Genomic DNA, 18,685 nt, shown 5'->3' on the forward strand with positions numbered 1-18,685 from the left:
TCACTCAAGCACTCATAAATACGTTTTTTTAACAGTAACAACAAAGTTTTCTTCACTGAGTATTCTCTCCTGAGCTCAGATCATGTTTCTTTTTGAAATTATTCACATTTTGCACATTTTTAGACTTCAATTTGGGTTTCTACTGTTTTTAAAAACAACCCAACACTTAAAAAGATACCTAGTCAGGTTTTTGGCAATAAGTTATTGTTTTTTGGTGTCTGGAAAGTGAACCGTTTCATAAACCTCCTGATTATAACGTCACAAACCAGCAGGCTACTTTCCGTCACCTAGCAACCTAGGCAAAGCCTAACCCGTTACCTAGCAACCGCAGTAGAGGTCCAGCATCTTAGGTCAGCTGGTTTTACTGCTGCATGCTCTGTTCAATGGCTACTGGAAAAGATAAAGGTTTTGTTGTTGACTTAACATCCGGAAACCACTTCATGCGTTCTTGTTGGTTGTGCTGGAGGCTCGACTTCTGCTTTTCAAACATGAACGGCTGTGTTTACAGCCATTTTTATGTGCGAGTGTGAAACCTGGCTGTCTAGACGACCACGTTAATAGCTATGGCGGGTGAGCTTGACACCTCTTTTGTAACATTTCTATAAATTATTGCTCTGACTAACGGATAAAATTAACCAAGTAAAATCAAAGCTGAATTTTTTAACTCTCCAGAGACCAAACGGCGACATACACAGTTGGTTTAAAGTTAATTTATTTATTTACCCATTTGAGCAGGACTATAACAGGTTGATCAATCACTGGCCTGCAGCTTCAGAGTGACGTTTCACTGGAGGAATCGGGCCGTGAATTTATTTATGAAGCTCGTATCACTTTGACGTGCTGCACTGAAGGTTCAACACGTCTAAGAATGTCAGATCATCCACACTCTGAATATCTGTTGTTTTTCTGGCTCTTTTGTATTTGTAGCTCTGATACCAGCAGTTCTGCTCTGAACGTGTTCTGCCTCCACACTGAACCCATGACTGCTCCTGTCAGTCCTCAGCTTATAGTGCAATTGAACAATGCAGACACCAAAAATAAACCTGTGGCTGATGTTAAAAAGACCCACTAATCGCTGCATCCCACAGATGTAAGCCTGCGCTCCTGGGCTTGAAACGCTGCAGGAAACTACAGAAGGAACTGTGTTTATTTGAGAAGGTTCTGAGTTTTGCTTCATGGTATTTTCCAGAATATATTTGAAACATTTAAGCTGTACTTCGAGTCACAGTAATCTACAGTCGTGCTCTTGTCTTTTTTTAAGAAAGAAGAGTGTTTTCTCTCTGCAACTCTTTCAAACAAATCATTTGTCTTTTTTTCTTATTGTGTTGTAGTTAATTTTTAATTTTAATAACCTATAACCGAGGCCTAGATTTAGCTCTTGGGCGTTTTGCGTCTTGGAGCATTGCATGTCTGACCTTGAGGTTTTGTGGAGCATAAAAGCTTGATTAAATGTTTTCCACTTGTGAATAACTTTCCCTGCTGTAGAGTGATGAACCTCAAGTTGATTGGAAATTGTCTATAACTCTTCACAGATTGAGAGGCAGCAGAAATTGCTTCTATAAGGTCATTGCTGATGTGTTTTCTTTTTGGCGTTACATTAACAAATGCATGAATGCTGCAGACCAGCAGATTGCAGGAACTCCTGCTTTTATAGAGATGGTCCCCATTAATGTTACTCAAGTAAGAGTAGCTCTATTTTGGCATATTTTTACTCAAATAAAAGTAAAAAGTAGCCATCTAAGAAGTTACTCAGGGAAGAGTGAAAAACTGTTCTGTAAAAATTCAACCTAAGTACTGAGTAATCGATTTTAACATTTGATTTGATGGTTTAAAATGATGTAATCAAGCTGAAAAAAATGTAATTATGTGCAACTTCTGGTATTTGTAAGTCAGAAATTTAAAAAAATGCAAATAAATAAGTTAAAAGTATTCTTTATTCAGGCAGAAGAAACACTTTGTTTGCAATATGTTATAGAACTTTGTGTAATACTTCCAGTAACAGTTTCTAGTGTTTATTTTCACTTGACTTTTAAACGTCACATAGAACAACAAAGCTTGTGTTCAAACGAGAGGTCTCACTTCAACATAAACTGTGTATTTTTGTCTACAACAAAGCTTGTGTACAAACGAGAGGTCTCACTTCAACATAAACTGTGTGTTTTTGTCTACAACAAAGCTTGTGTACAAACGAGAGGTCTCACTTCAACATAAACTGTGTGTTTTTGTCTACAACAAAGCTTGTGTACAAACGAGAGGTCTCACTTCAACATAAACTGTGTGTTTTTGTCTAAAGGTCATATTTGGATAAAACTTGTCTGTTCTTCATTCAGTGAATGAGAGAAATTTACTCAGGTAAAGGTTAGAAGTACTATTTAGTAAATCTACTCCAAGTGTTGTTGTTTTTTCCAAAAAGTTACTCAAGTAAATAAAACTGAGTAGATTTAACTAGTTACTTCCCACCTCTTTAATGGATTGTTAATGAAATCATTTAATCACCAGAAAACCCTATGAAGGCAGAAAAAGAAACTTAGTTTTTCAACAAGCAGTTTTTACATTTTGCTGCCATCTTTAATTAATCAATAATGAGTGTTTTTAATTTCTAATAATATTTGAACCTGGAAAAGACCAGATGGTTTTATTATATCCTGAGGTTTATTTTGTTTTTGTTGACTGTATTTTCTGAACCACAGTAGGAAATTACATTATTCAGTTGCAGTTTAAGAAACTCTACAACCTTATAACTAGAAAATTTCTGAAGAAATTTAGCAGGGGCCTGCCAAAGCTTGCCCGTCGGTTCGGCCCGGCGTTGTCACGCTACAAATTAGCATCGATGCTAAAGAACGCTTCAATGTAATCAATAACTGGCTTTCACGAAAGCCAGTTAGCAAATTGCTAACATGTGAACAAATTGTGATTCCGGTTTTTGTCGTGGAAAAAATATTCCATCAAGCTAGCAGCTACGCTATCAGAGCCACAACAAAATATCCCACAGCAGTCAAACTTGTAAAATCAATCACATTTCTTAAAGAACACATTACATTTAACAACTGTAAGCAGTTCTAATAATATACTAATTAAATGAAATAGTATATTTTATGGACAGAACACAAACACTTCTTACCGTTAAGCTTCTTCTGCTTCTTTGTGATTTTAGCGGCGGGTGACATCTAACGTTAATATGTATTATCGCCATCTACTGTGCTGGAGTGTGTACGACAGCATCTCCCCCAATCTAAATTCTTACATATAATCCTGTTACCTTCAAAAATGTAATAACCGCTTTATTTATTTTGTGTTTAATTAATATCTTATTAAGTTTAAATGTCTGTATATCATATTTCCTAATTTATTGTTTTAGCTTCTCTCTACTTGCTTTATATTTTCCACAATTAATTATTACATGTTCTACTGTTTCCATATCCATACCACACTCACATCTACCTGTTGGATGTTTACCAATCAAATTTAAAGTTTTGTTTAATCCAGTATATCCAAGGCACAATCTTTTTTTTTTTCATACTTGCTCTTTTCGCTTTTCAGACTTACAATACTTCATTTGAGCCAGCTGGGGGAGACAATTCTCTGTTTTAGCCAGTAGGGTATTAGGGTTTTCAATGGATTTTCCCCATTGACTTATAATGGGGTTTTTTTCGTAGTTTTTTGCGAATTATGTCGCCATGTTCATCCCGAATCCCACCAAAAGTAATAGCTGGAATGGCGTGAATTTTCTGCAGGTTTTGATACCTCTTTTGTAGGTGTGCACGCAGCGGTATGAGCCGCATTAACGGTTACGGATGAAAAATAAAGAATTATAATAATAATAATAAAGAAACTTTTCTTGGGAGAATAGCAATAGGTTCCTGCCATTGCTTTGCATGGCAGGCCCCAATGACCCATTTGCTAAACATACTGAAATTTCAAGCTAATGCTTTGGGAAATTTATAAATTTTCCAGGCGGATGCTCCAGAAATAAATGTGTTTGGAGGGAAAGAATCATGTTAAGGGATCATTTATTTAAAATCTCTGGATTATCCATCTGCTTCTTGTGCGGAGTAAAGATCAGAGACTCACCAGTCGCTGCGTCTTCAATACTTTAGCGTATTAGCTTTGTATTACTCAGACAGGCTCTCATTAAAATGATGCCCGTGATACAATCATTGCTGATTTATGTACATATCTAACGTATTCTCAGTCTCTGCCCAGCCTTCTTATTCTGGCGTGTCAAGGCTTCATCATTTGCTGCATGATGGGTTTAATCAGGAGCTAAAGCACGCCGCTGTCTTCTGCAGAATAAATCAGCGGATTTGTTTCCAATACTTTGACAAAATTAGGATATCCCATTAAATGTCCTGTTCTTCAGTACAAAATATATTTAAAAATAAAATTAAAAAATGACAAAATACTTATGAGTTTTCTCTTATCTCTAGTGCGTTAAGATATTTGCAGTAGGAACAAAAACCTGGTAATATTTTGTGTTTTTGCCGTGATTTTGAGATGTTGCGGGTTTTTTTTTCCATGATGAACTTAAGCAATAAGGAATTTGGTAATCAAATCATTTAGCTCTTCAGTAATTACAGAGAAAATGTCAGCTCAATTTCCCTCAAGGAGGCTGACACTTTAAGTCATCAGCGCAGCGACACACCTAAGTGTGTTTAATTTTCCGCCTAGCCTCTGAGCTGTTAAAATATGCATTTATGGCTTCATTCTGGGAAATAACTATTAGAAATGGAAGCAGAGAATAATTTTAACATTTCAGAGGAGCTGTTGTGAGGAAACTTTCTTGTACTTTGTTGTTTCTGTATCTCTCCTAAACACATGTCCAACTCTTTGTAATTTAGCGGTAAGCATTGCGCTGATATAAATCCTACCTACATGTAAATATTTACAGCATAAAAAATTGTGTGGGAAAATTCGGCATAAAATGCCGGTGCTTTGATGTCCCTCTCAGTCAGTTTGATAGAAAGCTTCACCAGTTTCATGCTGGAGCTTTACCTCGATTACAAAACATCCCATCCGGTTTGCAGAGATAGCGCATCACAGGCATGTAGTTAGAAGAACAAAGCAACGTCTTACCGGCAAGAAAACCCAAAACAGCTTTGGTTGGTGTGGCGTTCACAACGAGAGGAGTTTGATAGCATTGCCTCTGAACTGCATAACTTCTCCTTACTCTCACAGTAGTTTGCTGGAGTTTTGACCCATTTCTCCTGAACAACTGGAGTAACTGGGTCAGGTGGATGGGCCGCCTCACCTTCAGGTCCACTGTGGAAAAGAATGAACCATCTTTTTTGGTTTTCATTTCTAAATATAATATAGATAGATGAACATGAAACACTTAGAAATGCCTTTTATTTATTTATCCGGAATAAAACGCCTTCAAATCAAAAATGTCTTTTACAAGAACAAAAACACAAAATCTTACAAAGTATTTTTGGTCAAGCTGCAAATATCTTAGTTCACTTTAAATATGACAAAACTAATTATAAGTCCATTTTCAGCAAGATGTAGGAGCTTGTTTTATGTAAACATTTCCTTTATATTTATGAAAAAGTAAAAGTAAAAAGTTCGACTGACAGATTATTTTATGAATAACATGTTAAAATGTTTTAAGTGAAATAATCTGCTGATGTATCTTGTACTTTTTCATCAGTGTTAAAAAATTACTTAATTAAAACAATCTCCTATATCTTCCTGAAAAGTTACTTGTAAGTTAGTTTTGTCTTATTTCAAATCTACTTGGTGAGATTTTGTGTTTTTTGCAGTGCTGACAACACAATTAATACAGTTAGTAACAAAAAACATAGTACAATATCAACAACATTATTAAATAAAACCAGTTCTATTAAAGTAAATTTAAACAGAGGAATACAGACTTTATTTATGCTAACTCGATTGTAAAACGCTTGAAGGAATAAAATGAGAGCAGCTCTTTCAAATGAAGTTCATCCTGAAGCAGAATTAACTTAGAAATGCTCATTTTAGCAGATCAAACATCAAATATGCTTTAATATGTATTGGTATGCTAAGTGGAAACCATTGTAGTGCTAATGCAGAAGCTAACATCTACTGTCTTCCTTATTTCTGCTCTTGGGTGATCAGCCAATCAGCACCAAGGAAAATAAATGCTGCTCTTTGATTGGCTGCTTTGCAAAGACAAGCTAATAGCATGTTAGTAGTAGGAAAGATACAGTATATATTTTAGCTTCTAAAGCTGCTTTTTTATATATATTTTACAAATGCTCAACAAAAAAACTATTTTTAAATAATTTTCCACAAATAATTTGTAGTTATGTTCCACGAAAACATGTATGAAAAGGTAAATCTGCAAATACTGAACTGCAAATAGGTGGAGTTTCCTGTAATTCATTTACAGCTCTGGAGAAAATGAAGAGCCCACTGCACTGAACCCCACTGAAAACCTCCTGGTACCAAATATTGGTTTCTGAACTCTTCCTGAGTTAAAATATTAGTATTGTTGTTTCTAAATTAATATAAACTTGTTTTCTTTACATTATTTTAGGTCTGAAAGCATCTGCATCCTTTAACTTATTTTGATAATTTCTCATTTTCTGCAAATAAATAGTAAATTTTTGCTTGTAATTTGAGAGACATGTTGTCAGTAGTTCACAGAATAAAAGAACAAAGTTCATTTTACTCAAACATAAACCTATAAAAAGTAAAATCAGAGAAACTGATCATTTTAAGTGATCTCTTATCTTTTTCCAAAGCTGCATATTTACTTTAATTATATCTTGTTGTCAGTATTTCTCTACTTTGCAGCTAGGAAGGATCAGTTCAGACATTCAGAGAAAGGAAATATGTAACTTTAGTTTTGTTAATAGACATTAAAATAAGTAAATCTCCTCCTTTGCATACAGTTTGTGTAATTTTCCATCCTCTATTTGCGCTCTATAAGTGCAGATGTAGTACTTTGATATCAGAACCGGCTTCAGCCTCGTGAAGCAGAACGGTGTAGTATGATCTAATCAGACGTAGTTATTCAGTGAATGAGGAAAAAGTTTTAACTTGTGTCACCTTATAACCTCAATTATTGTTTTTTTTTGTTTTCATATGGCATTAATGCCTTCTGTACTGAAATGTTGTTAGTTTTCTTCAATGAAAGTCAAAGCCTGTTTGACCAAAGAGATCAACGTTCCTGCAGGAGATACAGAACCAGTTTTTAACAACTACACTTATATTTTTTTTCTGTCAAATATGCGGTGGCAGTTGGGACAATCAATACCTGTTTTACAAGGAAGTGCTCACAATATCACCGTTTGCTGTAATACTTACGATAAAGGATGTTTTCATGCACTTCTAAAAGTTAAAAAGTGCTTTTCTAAGAACAGATAAGGTCAATTTGATCTGTTTTATTCGCCGCATGGATAACACTCTGACATTATCAAAAGCTTTTTTTTAAAAAGGAAGGTTAAAAGTTTAGTTTTAAAGGCCGATAAATGTTTTTCCTGAATATAGAGAAGTTCATCAAATGAGAGAAAGCTTGATATTTTAAAAACTGTGACCTGGACACGTTTAGCAGAACCCTGTCAATAGTAACGTTACCTTCTGAAAAGTTTGCAATCCTGCGTTATGCATTGCGTGTGACCTCATTATCGAGCTTTCAGTGCCTGTACCTACAGGCTCGGAGGAAAGAAACGGGCAGAACCAGCACCTCTGGGTTGTACATGACAGAAATCAGTAGGGGACTCACCATAATTACATAGATTTGTAATTGTCAGTAGGTCCGAGACGGAAAACTGACAGCAGCGTTCATCACAGCTCCTCAGGGCAAAACAGCAGTCTGCTGTCGCTGCACAGGATTAAATCTACTTTTTACATCCAGTTGTGGTTCAGTTCTCAGATCACAGACAGTTATACCGATGCTTGTACGTAATAATGTGTTTTATTGACTGAATTGTTGCTTGGATTGTGAAGAACGGAGTTTCTTTATTATTGTAAAGCTAGCAGGAAGATCAGGTTATGGAGTTCAGGCAGAAGAATAGAGCAAGAAACAAACAAAATCCCTAAACACTGAGGCAGGGCCCGGAAAATAAAACAATCAGAGGAGAGATGGAGCAGCTATGGCTGGAGGAAAGCAGGAAAACTGAGGGAGGAGACCAATCAACACCAAGAAGCTGAACTAAGACTCAAAAAGAAACACTGAACAAAATCAAGATTCACAATAAAAAACAGCATAAACTCAGAAACTGAACACTAATATAGGCAACAACTTCCTGACAGCAATGAACGTGAATAAATGAGCTTAATATGACAAGACATTTAGGATATAAATGAACAACAGGGAAATGATCAAAACCTAAATCCCCAAGGATCACGGCTGACTGTGTTTTGATGCACAGATAAATGTTATCTTGTAATTTCTTCACTTTATGTTGGATTCGGAACAAATACCCTACATCACATCTTCTTTCTTTTTTATGTATTATAGTCCAGAAAGCAAAAACAAACCTGAGCTAGTCTAAACTGAAAATGCTAGAAATTGGTCAGGGAACTCCACAGTGGTGCATCTCTAGTTACAATCTGAGATTATTGCAGTGTTAGGTTTGTTTGAACAATGTTTTATGACAGATGTCCTGTTTTTATTTAAAAGTGATCTACAATGCTTCCTTGAACATATTAGAAATTATCTGTGGGCTTTACAAAACATGTTCATGCACAATATCGTTCTTAGATAATGAGATTTTTGTTTGGTTAGTTCTGTGTATTTTTTAGGGCCCTGTCACTTTAAATCCAAATGAGCTGCTGCTGGTCACGCCCCTACATACAGGGATGAAACCAGATGACCCAAAGTGCTGGAGATCTTTTTGGGTTGCTAGGTGACGGGCTTGGCTTGGCTGGGGTTGCTAGGTAACATGTGAAACGTGACTTAACAATCGGGAGGTTTTTGAAACGGCTCATTTTCTAGACACCAAAAAACATTAACTTATTGCCAATTTTTTTGTTTGTTTTTTATGGTTTTTCAGAAGCAGTTGTGATCCCCAGTGGAAGAATAAAAACATGTGCAAAGTGAAGTTTGTATTATAGGTCCCATTTAAAAATGTCAAATAGTGATTGTATCTCCTCTTATATGAACAAACCAGCTTAAATAAACCAAAGCAGAATGTATTTTTAGGTTGCTGTCCTCTGAAATGCATAGCACTACATCTAAAATTGAAATTGCTTATTTTACATTTCATTTGACATATTTCTCCATAAATGTATTTTTGTTTTTTTTAAGTAGAATAGCATATTTCTTAGTCCTTTCTTTGTGGCCTAGTCAGGTCAACTTAGTGAACAAAACTGCCTCCAAAGTTCTGAATGAAACGCCCTGAGATACCCAGTTCAGGTCATGTTAGTTTTCACCCTCCAGTCAGTCACAAACTCATTTATAAAAATATCTTAATTTATTTTGGTTTTGCTAATAAAAAGCGTCTCATTCCAATATTCCAGCCCAGTGCACACGAGGCATCTTTGATCCTTCATGTATATAAATAGAACCACTTTAATCCCTCATCGCATTCACAGCAGACTAGTTCAGCTCTTTGACCACCAATCAACACTTTTCCAACTCTCACTTCACCTTCGCTGCTTTCTCTGAGCTCTAATCACGAGCTTACGGCCTCTATAAGCTCTCAGCTGTGTGTGTGTGGGTGTGTGTATCTTGACAGGGCTGCAAAGCAAGAGGGAAAAAGGTTACCTGTTCCTGACCGGCCCTAATGAGAGGCTTAAATCTGGTGTTCATTGAATCCGCCGGCGCTCAGATGGAGGATGAGTGGCTTTTTCTTTTCATGCGGGAGGACTCTGAAAGCTCACCGGCCTCAGTGCGCCGCCACTCTGAGCTGGGATCAGCCAGCATGCTGCCTTTACTGTTTACATGATCTGCTTCTGATCAAATAAGACTGCCAGCAGATGACGGCTCTTGTCTTTGGGCTGCCTGCTGTCAGCATGCGACAAACAAACCTCTCTGCACTAAACAAAAGGAGTTGTAAAGGCCGTGATCTATTTTTCTGTTTTGTAATGATACGTGATTTATTTTTTCCTAGAATACAGAAAAATACAACGGATCTGTGTAAAACTATTTCACATTCTCCCAAACTTTAGTTTTAATTGAGATTGAGTTCAGCAAGGAGAGCCGAACTCTCGCTCGTGGTAAATTTGGTGGATGAATCTGTTACTGGACGTTACTAAAATGTTCCACATCTAACAATTTGAATAATGTAAGAATAATGTGATGACTCTGGAGGAGCTGTAGAGATTCCCAGCTCAGGTATTTGTTGTGTACGCTGCAGCTCTAACCTAAAGAGAAGAGTGAAAAGGTTGTTAAATTGTTTGAATCATCCAAAATAATTCACCATGTGTATTTTTGTTTTGTTTTGTGTCTTCTCTTTCCTTTTGTTTACGCAACATATTGGGTTATTTAAACCCTGTTTTATGTTAGATTATAGCCTTAAAATTTAATGCTAGATTCACTGGCACACTGCAAAAACACCCAATTTTACCAAGCATTCTTTGTTTAGTTTCTAGTGCAAATATTTTAGTAAACTTGAAATAAGACAAAACTACCTTACCAGTAACTTTTCAGCAAGATATAGGAGCTTGTTTTATGTCAATAATCCTTAATATTTATGAAAAAGTATTAATTTCTCTGGCAGATTATTTCATTTATAATGATGTTAAACAAAATAATATATCTTGCTGAAATTTTACTTGTTAGTTTTGTCTCATTTCATGTGCATTAAGATATTTCCAGTAGAAACTCGACCACAAATACTTGGTAATATTTGGTGTTTTTGCAGTGAAACCAGTATTCTACAATAACTTTTAAGATTATAATCTAAAATAAATAATTCAGAGGGAAAGGAAAGAGAAGTTTCACAAACAAACCAAAAAAAGGGAAAAAAAATACACATGGTGAATTATTTTTGGATAATTCAAACACTGCAATTTATTTTTAAGTGTACTCAGATATTTGCACTCAAAGTTAAACCAAAAACTTCTTGGTAAGCTTGTGTGTTTTTGCAGTGTGTGGGTTTAGCTGAAAGTCATAGATAACACTGGATAAACATCTTGAAATTTACGTTTTTGGCTCCCAAACTTGAGCCAACACTGATGAAAAGGTTAGAGAATGAAACCTCTCTGAAATGATAAAAAGACAATCCTCACCGCTTTTATTTGGCTCTCTTGTTTGATCTTTAATGGCCATGGCAACAGGTTGCAAAATTACACAGAGGGCAAAAACCTCCAAAACGTCCTGAATGATCAAAGGTGCTGCCGGCTCGGCCCAAGGCGAAGGCAAGCTTGAGCCCTGCAGCTAAACAGATGAATAAGTGGATCAGAACCAGAAGAAGGACGTGAAAGATTGTTCTTTCTGGGACGTAACTCTTTTAGTCGCAGCCTGCTGGGCTCTCCACAGTCCTGTCGTGACAGAGAGCGATGGACTGTCCCTGCGCCTCTTATCGGAGCTGCTGCAGCGTCTGGCTGCAGAGACCTTCTCTCATTTTCATTCACGCACATGCAGACTTTTGCATTTCTGCTTCCTCAGGTAATCTTATATAGCTCCATGCAGCTATCTATGGAGATTTCTTGTTTCTGCTAAATTTCCTCTAATTTGATCAATATGTCAAACGGCGTTGCTGTGTTGTACTTACTGTATGCGAGTAGCTCATTGTGCGTTGTTTAAGGTTCATAAATCTCCATTCTCTAGATCCCATTAATCGCTCAGATGATGTTTTCCGGATTGCACATGTGTTCAGTCACATTTCCAGAATTCCTGAATTCATCATTTCAGGTTTTTCCTCCAAAAGCTGAATGTTTTGGTTGACTGCCTTTTTTCATTTTTCTTTCCCCTTATAAAAAGCGTGCATTCTCCTGGAACAGACCTTCCACCTCCCGTTCCCAATATAAATCATTATGACACTGTTGCTGGTATGGGTTTCCTTTATTGGACGTTTTTTTCGTTGTTTCTGTGCTCTGGCTGCACGAGCTTGTCAGCCTGCACCAGCGGATGAGATCACTCTTTATTCCAGAGTGTCGTCTCCTTAGTTTCCTGCTCCTGATTGCTTGCCGGTGTTTTCCTTTGCTGATTGGGAGGCATAGCACACAAGACAGGCAGAAAACACAGCATGAAGCAGTCATATGCTGCACAAACACAAAACATTACCACGTATTTTTGGTCCAGTTTCTACTGGAAATATCTTAGTTTTGTCTTATTTTAAGTGTACTAACTTACAAGTAACGTTTCAGCAAAATATAGGAGCTTCTTCTCAGTTAATAATCCCTTAATATTCTTGAAAGAGTTCTAGTTTCATATCATCAATCAAGTTTATTTCTGTAGCATATTTCAGCTGCAAGGCTGTTCAAAGTACTTTACAGAATAAAAGCACCAGTCAACAGCTGAACAGACGTTACATGTCAAGAGTGCCATCACCAAAATCATCAAATATGTTGATCAATGTTTCATTTATTATGATTCAGAAGCAACTCTAAAAATTTAGGTTTTAGTCTAGATTTAAAGGAACTCAGTATTTCAGCTGTTTTGCATTTTTTTGGAAGTTTGTTCCAGATTTGTGGCGCATAGAAGCTGAATGCTGCTTCTCCATGTTTCTGGTTCATCATGAGTGAAACAATCTGCCAATGGGACTGGTTATTACTGTAAGAAATAATTGATTTAAAACAAGCTTCTATTTCTTTCTGAAAAGTTACTTTAATGTTGGTTTTGTCATATTTCAAGTGAGCTCACATGTTTGCATTAGTAGCTGGACCAAAAATACTTTGAACAATTGTGTTTTTGCAGCGATGCTACTATTTCACTGCCATCTATCAGCAGTTTCAGCCTTGGAACTTTTTTATGATTACATTTTTGAAAGATTGCGTAAATCGGTCCAGATTTCCTTCATTTTGGGAGATTGGTGATCAGCCGATTCTTACATGTGCAGCCGATCTTAACCTTGGGAAAGATCTAGAAATCAACCATTGTCCCGTTTAGCTCCCCAGTTAGAGAGGTTCGACCTATACACCGGCCCACCAGGTGCAAACACCCGGCTTTCTTGGCAACAAGAAAGTTACCATCTCAGCAACTTTCTTGCTGTATTTAGCAACATTTCTGATTAAAAAAAAAACTTGGTATTGACCAAAATTTGAATCGGCAGCAGGTCGTGCTTTTTAAAGATCGGAAATTTTGTCCAGAAAACTTCAATCGGTGCACCCTTATCGAGCATTTATTTTGGTTTTAATAAGCATCTTCTTAAAGATATACCAGATTTTCTTGGTATCCCCAGGTCCTTCTACTTTACTCTTAGTCCTGTGTCTGTTTTTTTAAATCTCTGCTCGTTTTGACCCTCAGCGCTGCTGCGAGAGGAGGTGGCCCAGCTTCAGGAGGAGGTCCACCTGCTGAGGCAAATGAAGGACATGTTGAGCAAAGACCTGGAGGAGACGCAGGGCGGCTGCTCCGCCAACCTGCTGTCTGCCACCGAGCTCCGAGCCCAGCTTGGTGACAAGGAGCAGGAGCTGGACCGCGCCAAGGAGGCCTTACAAGGTGAGGAGAGTCACCTCGTCCAGCGCGCCCCTTTTGTTTCCAGCAAACACAGCTGGGGTTCAAAATAAACAGCTCATCAGGAGAGGGAGAATAACTGAGACAGTTTGCAGGAAATTTGTTCACTGTAGCACCCAAAACTAAAGTTTGCTGGAGGATAAACTGCAAGATTATTATTGTTTTGAGACCATTTTCAAGTAATATAATATAATAATGGCAAGGTCACCCTGTGAAAGAGCAATAAACTTTAATTTTGTTTAAAGTTTTGTTTAATTGTCAATTTATAATTTTGTTTTGTTTCTTCCTAAAGAACTGGAAGACATTTTAAATATCTAAAATAAATCATGACAACTAAAAACTATAAACAAAACAGGGATTAAAAAAAAAAATCAGACAAAATCATAACCATAAATAAAATGGATTATGAACTCTGTCACCAAAGATGCTCTTCAAAAATATTAATAATCAGACTAGAAATTAAGATCATTTTTATTCATCATGTGATTAATTGATTAATTGCTTTTTGCAGCAGCCTTATCTAAAAGTCTTCAAGTTAATTGTTTTTCTGGTCAATACCAGGAAAGTTTTTCTGCTTCAAAGTTTTTATTTGACCATTTCTTTTTTTTAGAGGGTTATGATTACACAACGTGCAACTACAATTATTTTTAATAAACAGAAATTGTTTGGTTGATTTTTTTTTATTTTTTTTTTTAATCTACACAGGACAAACAAAATAAAACTTACACTCTCAAATACACAAAAAGTCAGTTCAAAGAGCAAATGTTAAACTAAACTGTATGGAAACCAGTTAATTTAAGGATATGTTAATCCAAAATGACCTAAAATAGGAAACCTTTAATCTAATTTAATCCCAGTCACTGTGGAAAATCAACATTTGGTATGTAAATAAGAGGCTTCAGTAAAATAACATGGAAACCCAGTGTACTGAAGTATGACCAGTATACTGAAGTATGACCAGTAGTGTACTGAAGTATGACCAGTAGTGTACTGAAGTATGACCAGTAGTGTACTGAAGTATGACCAGTAGTGTACTGAAGTATGACCAGTATACTGAAGTATGACCAGTATACTGTTACTCCTTTTTTGTTTTTAAACATCCCTGAAGTTGTTTGTGTTCAAAGTCAGTTTAATGCCTCATTATAATCACAAATAAGACAGTATTGTGTTATTATACTTTAACCCATGAAATAATGTTCTTGCATTTTAATATCTTCATTTTGTAGTTTTACTTTCAGAACAGAAACTAATACCAGTGCTGTTGTTTTAAAGTCATTATGATGAACATCCATGTTTGTTTCACTTCATTGACCTTTGACACGCCTCATTAGGAATAAATGTAAATTACTCCCTGAATAATATCAAGAGTCTCTCATGTGACACTAGTTCTGTTCAGTTTGGTTTATTTATGCGACATCAGTTCACAACAAAAGTCATCAAATATGAACTTAATTGGATCATAAGTCTCAGATTTTCCTCGTTCTTAGAGGTGGGCGTCGTCCTGATGAGCAGCCAGGAGCTTTTTTTCATATCAGTGATCACTGGATCTTCCCTGCACTGCAAAAACAACAAATATTACCAAGTATTTTTAGTCTAGTTTCTACTGCAAATATCTTATTGCACTTGAATTAACACAAAACTAACTTACAAGTAATTTATCAACAAAACATAGACGCTTATTTTAAGTAAATAATTCCTTAATCTCTGTGAAAAAGTTCTGGTTACATTGGCAGATAAATTTATATATAACAAGACAATTTTTCCATCTTATAGGTGGAATAATCTGCTAATGTATATACAGCTCTGGAAAAAATTAAAAGAGTTTCTCTGATTTTAGTTTTTATAGGTAAATGTTTGAGTAAAATGAACAATATTCTTTTATTCTATTAACCACATGTCTCTGAAATGCCAAGCAGAAAAAAAATTATATTTATCTAAATGAAAATGGTCAAAATAACTAAAATGATGCAGAGCTTTCATACCTCAAATAATGTAAAGAAAACAAGTTCATATTCATTTAGAAACAACAACACTAATGTTTCAACTCAGGAAGAGATCAGGAATCAATATTTGGTGGAATAATTATGAAGTTAATTCTTTCCAGAGCTGGAGTATTTTTTCATCAATATCAATGAATTATTTGCTTAAAACAAACTTGTATATCTTACTGATGCGTTACTTTAATGTTAGTTTTGTCTTAATTCAAGCGCAATAAGATATTTGCACTAGAAACCAGTTGTTGTTAAATGTGTTGTTTACAAAGAGGAAAAACAACAAAATGAGATGTTTGTGCTCGATGAGAGGAATTAAAGTAAAACTGATCGACAGAAGCGATTGATTATCGGTGGTTTCCTGTTCAGACTTCAGCAGGCCGCAGGTGCTGAACTGGGAGCCCGGTAACCGCCACCCGACTCCCGCAGAACAGGTTTGAGGTTCTGGTCTCTGGCAGCAGGAATGCACCTGGAGTCCCACGCGGCTCGTGGAAAGTGCAGGCCGTCTGGTGAGCAGCGGCTCAGGAAGACGTGTTTTCTGTCTCTCTGCCCACCTGTTGCTGCTGCTGAGCTGCTGCGTCTCGGTGTGGATCTGGAGAAAGGCGATCAGATGTTGTTCTCCTGGTTGGGATGAGTCTCGACGCGCTTTCTGAAGACGCCGTCTCCGGCGAATCGAAGCGACCAGCTGCGCCTCTTGTTTTTTTTGTGTTGATTTACCTGCTTCTTCTGGTGGATTTAAAAAGAAAAAAAAAACACGAAGATTTTCATTAACAGAAGACGCAGCGCCACCCAGTGGCTTTCAGCTGCAGTTACACATCTTATGTATGTCAGTCAAAAAGTAAAAAATAATCAAACTAATTATCATGTAAATTGACTTAATTTGTTCAAAAAGGAGCAGGTAGAAGATTAAACTCAAACATTTAAATCTCACCTCACCAGATAAACTTAAATGATCCCCACATTGAATGACCTGTAAACCTCACATTTACACATTTATTCTTTTTTTTTTTTTTTTTTTTACAAATAAACAATAATTTTATATAAAAATCTAACATTTTTTTAAAAATTGTTTATATTTTTAAATGTAAATATAAAAATAGTTTTTATATCTTCTATATCTTGATGATACAACGATATAAAATAAATATTTATTTTTTATAATTATTTATAAAAATGAATATAAAAGTATTTATTTTTTTATTTGTTTATAAAAAATCAATATTTTTATTTATAAAATATCATATATAATTATGTTTATATAATTATGTTATATTGTAGAGATCCTATACAACATATTTCCCAATAAGCTCCTTTTTGAATAGTTTTTTAAAAATTTATATTTGTATTTTGTTTAATCTCATAATTTACTCCACACACTCATATATAATACATTGGGTTTGGGTTTTTTTCCATCTCCTCTTGACTTATAACCCTCTGTCCGTCTCCAAGCATCTTTTTGAGTGTTTTGCTCAGTGTTGTGTTGCTCTGACTGTAAAGTTGTTGTGAGCGTCTCTGTCTGTGTTTGTGCTGCAGCCATGAAAGCGGACAGGAAGCGGCTAAAAGTGGAAAAATCAGAGCTGGCGAATCAGATGCAGCAGCTGTACACGACGCTGGAGAGCAGAGAGGAGCAGCTGAGGGAGTTCATACGAAACTACGACCAGCACAGAAAGGTAACAGCGGCCCGGCTCTGAAGTTTGCCAAAAAATATTTACACCCCTTTAAGTTTCCCGCTTTTTATCCACAAACTTTGGTGATTTTATTTGACAGACCAACAGAAATGTGTGTGCAAAAGTGTTCAAAATTGAGGAGATGATCCCTGAATTTATTGATAACTTAATATCATAAATAATCTGTGACAGAGTGTAACATGTTATTAGTGAAATAATCTGCCAGGGGAACTAGTACTTTTCAGTCAATATTGAGGAATTATTTAGTTAATGCAAGTTTCTGTACTTTGGTGAAAATTTACTTGTGAATTAGTTTTGTCTTATCTCTACTGTACTAAGACATTTGCACTAGAAACTAGTGTTTTTGCAGTGTGCAGCAGCTTTACTGCATTTGTAGCTCCTGCGATTATTTGAAGCGGACCGTCGTTAATCAGCGACTGCTCTGCGTGCGTCTCTGCAGGAGAGCGAGGATGCGGTGAAAGTCCTGGCGAAGGAGAAGGATGTTCTGGAGCGGGAGAAATGGGACCTGAGGAGGCAAACCAAAGAATCCACGGAGCAGGCCAACATGCTGCGCTCTCAGATAGACATGAAGGAGAACAGGATTAAGGAGCTGGAGGCCGAGCTCACCATGGTGAGTCATCGTGAACATTAGCAGTCACAGAGGGAGCACGCCATCAGTTAAATATTCGGTCAGAATCCGTGAGATGTGAAAGTGGTGGCGGGACGGGTTCTATGGAGAACTTCCTCTGGTTAGCAGGAGGATGTGTGTGTTTTTGTTCTGCAGCGTGTCGGCTCCTTCGAGGTTCAGCTGCCATTCTGTGAGCCATTAATCTCTCCTCCCGTCGCGGGTCGCAGCCGCCCACAGACCCTCACATCAGGCTGCAGTGCAGATCTGATTTGTTGGCACATCGCCGCCAAATCCGTAGCTAAATATCATTCCGTCGACTCTTGTTTCCTTCTCCCCCTCCGCTGGGTGCCACTGAGCGTTTCACAAGATGGAAACGTTTAGAAAAAGCATAACTTTGTACTTTTTTGTTGTTTTTACATTTCATTTGATTCTTTAGCTGATTTTTATTTCATTTTCAGCCCTGAAACTGATCGTTTGCAGAGCAAACACCGCATATCGCTGACCTGTGAAAAATTTAGTCAACAAAAGTGTTCAAAGTTCACAGGATGAACCAGTTTTGACTTCAAATCACAAATAACTTAGTAAATAAATAATCAGTGACAAAATGTAACAACTAGGTGGTTTACAAAGAATTATTAGCTGAATATTTGGAGCTGATCAGAAAAACGTATCCCTTTTCTCTGTTGTCATCAATCTTGACGTTTCCACTGATTATTAGGGCAGCGCTACGAAAATAAAAATAATAAAAATATAAGATTAAAGTTATAAAATGAACTATGTATGTGCACTGTATAGATATACATATGCACATATATTGGATTCATAATTATTCTGAAATAAAGAATGACCAAAA

The 18,685-nt window shown here is 36.5% G+C and overlaps 1 protein-coding gene and 1 long non-coding RNA gene across 7 annotated transcripts in view; one reads left to right on the top strand and one right to left on the bottom strand.

Moving 5' to 3' along the window:
* Window positions 1-18,685, top strand: part of kaznb (kazrin, periplakin interacting protein b) — a 173,117-nt gene that overhangs the window by 136,505 nt on the left and 17,927 nt on the right. For all 6 annotated transcript variants that reach the window (XR_004337056.1, XM_032549043.1, XM_032549046.1 and 3 more), the window contains 3 exons: window positions 13,340-13,531; window positions 17,071-17,207; window positions 17,665-17,835. Coding sequence is in view for 5 of the 6 variants with exons in the window: in XM_032549043.1 (XP_032404934.1) it covers window positions 13,340-13,531; window positions 17,071-17,207; window positions 17,665-17,835 (500 nt within the window). In the remaining variant the exon portion in view is untranslated. The remainder of the gene's footprint in view (window positions 1-13,339; window positions 13,532-17,070; window positions 17,208-17,664; window positions 17,836-18,685) is intronic.
* LOC116710176 (uncharacterized) lies at window positions 14,933-16,538 on the bottom strand. The gene is made up of 2 exons (XR_004337057.1): window positions 16,092-16,538; window positions 14,933-15,103 (listed from the first exon to the last, which is right to left on the bottom strand). It is a non-coding gene; the product is annotated as an uncharacterized LOC116710176 (long non-coding RNA).

Source organism: Xiphophorus hellerii, chromosome 20, assembly GCF_003331165.1.
Source record: "Xiphophorus hellerii strain 12219 chromosome 20, Xiphophorus_hellerii-4.1, whole genome shotgun sequence".
Taxonomy (NCBI): Eukaryota; Metazoa; Chordata; class Actinopteri; order Cyprinodontiformes; family Poeciliidae; genus Xiphophorus; species Xiphophorus hellerii.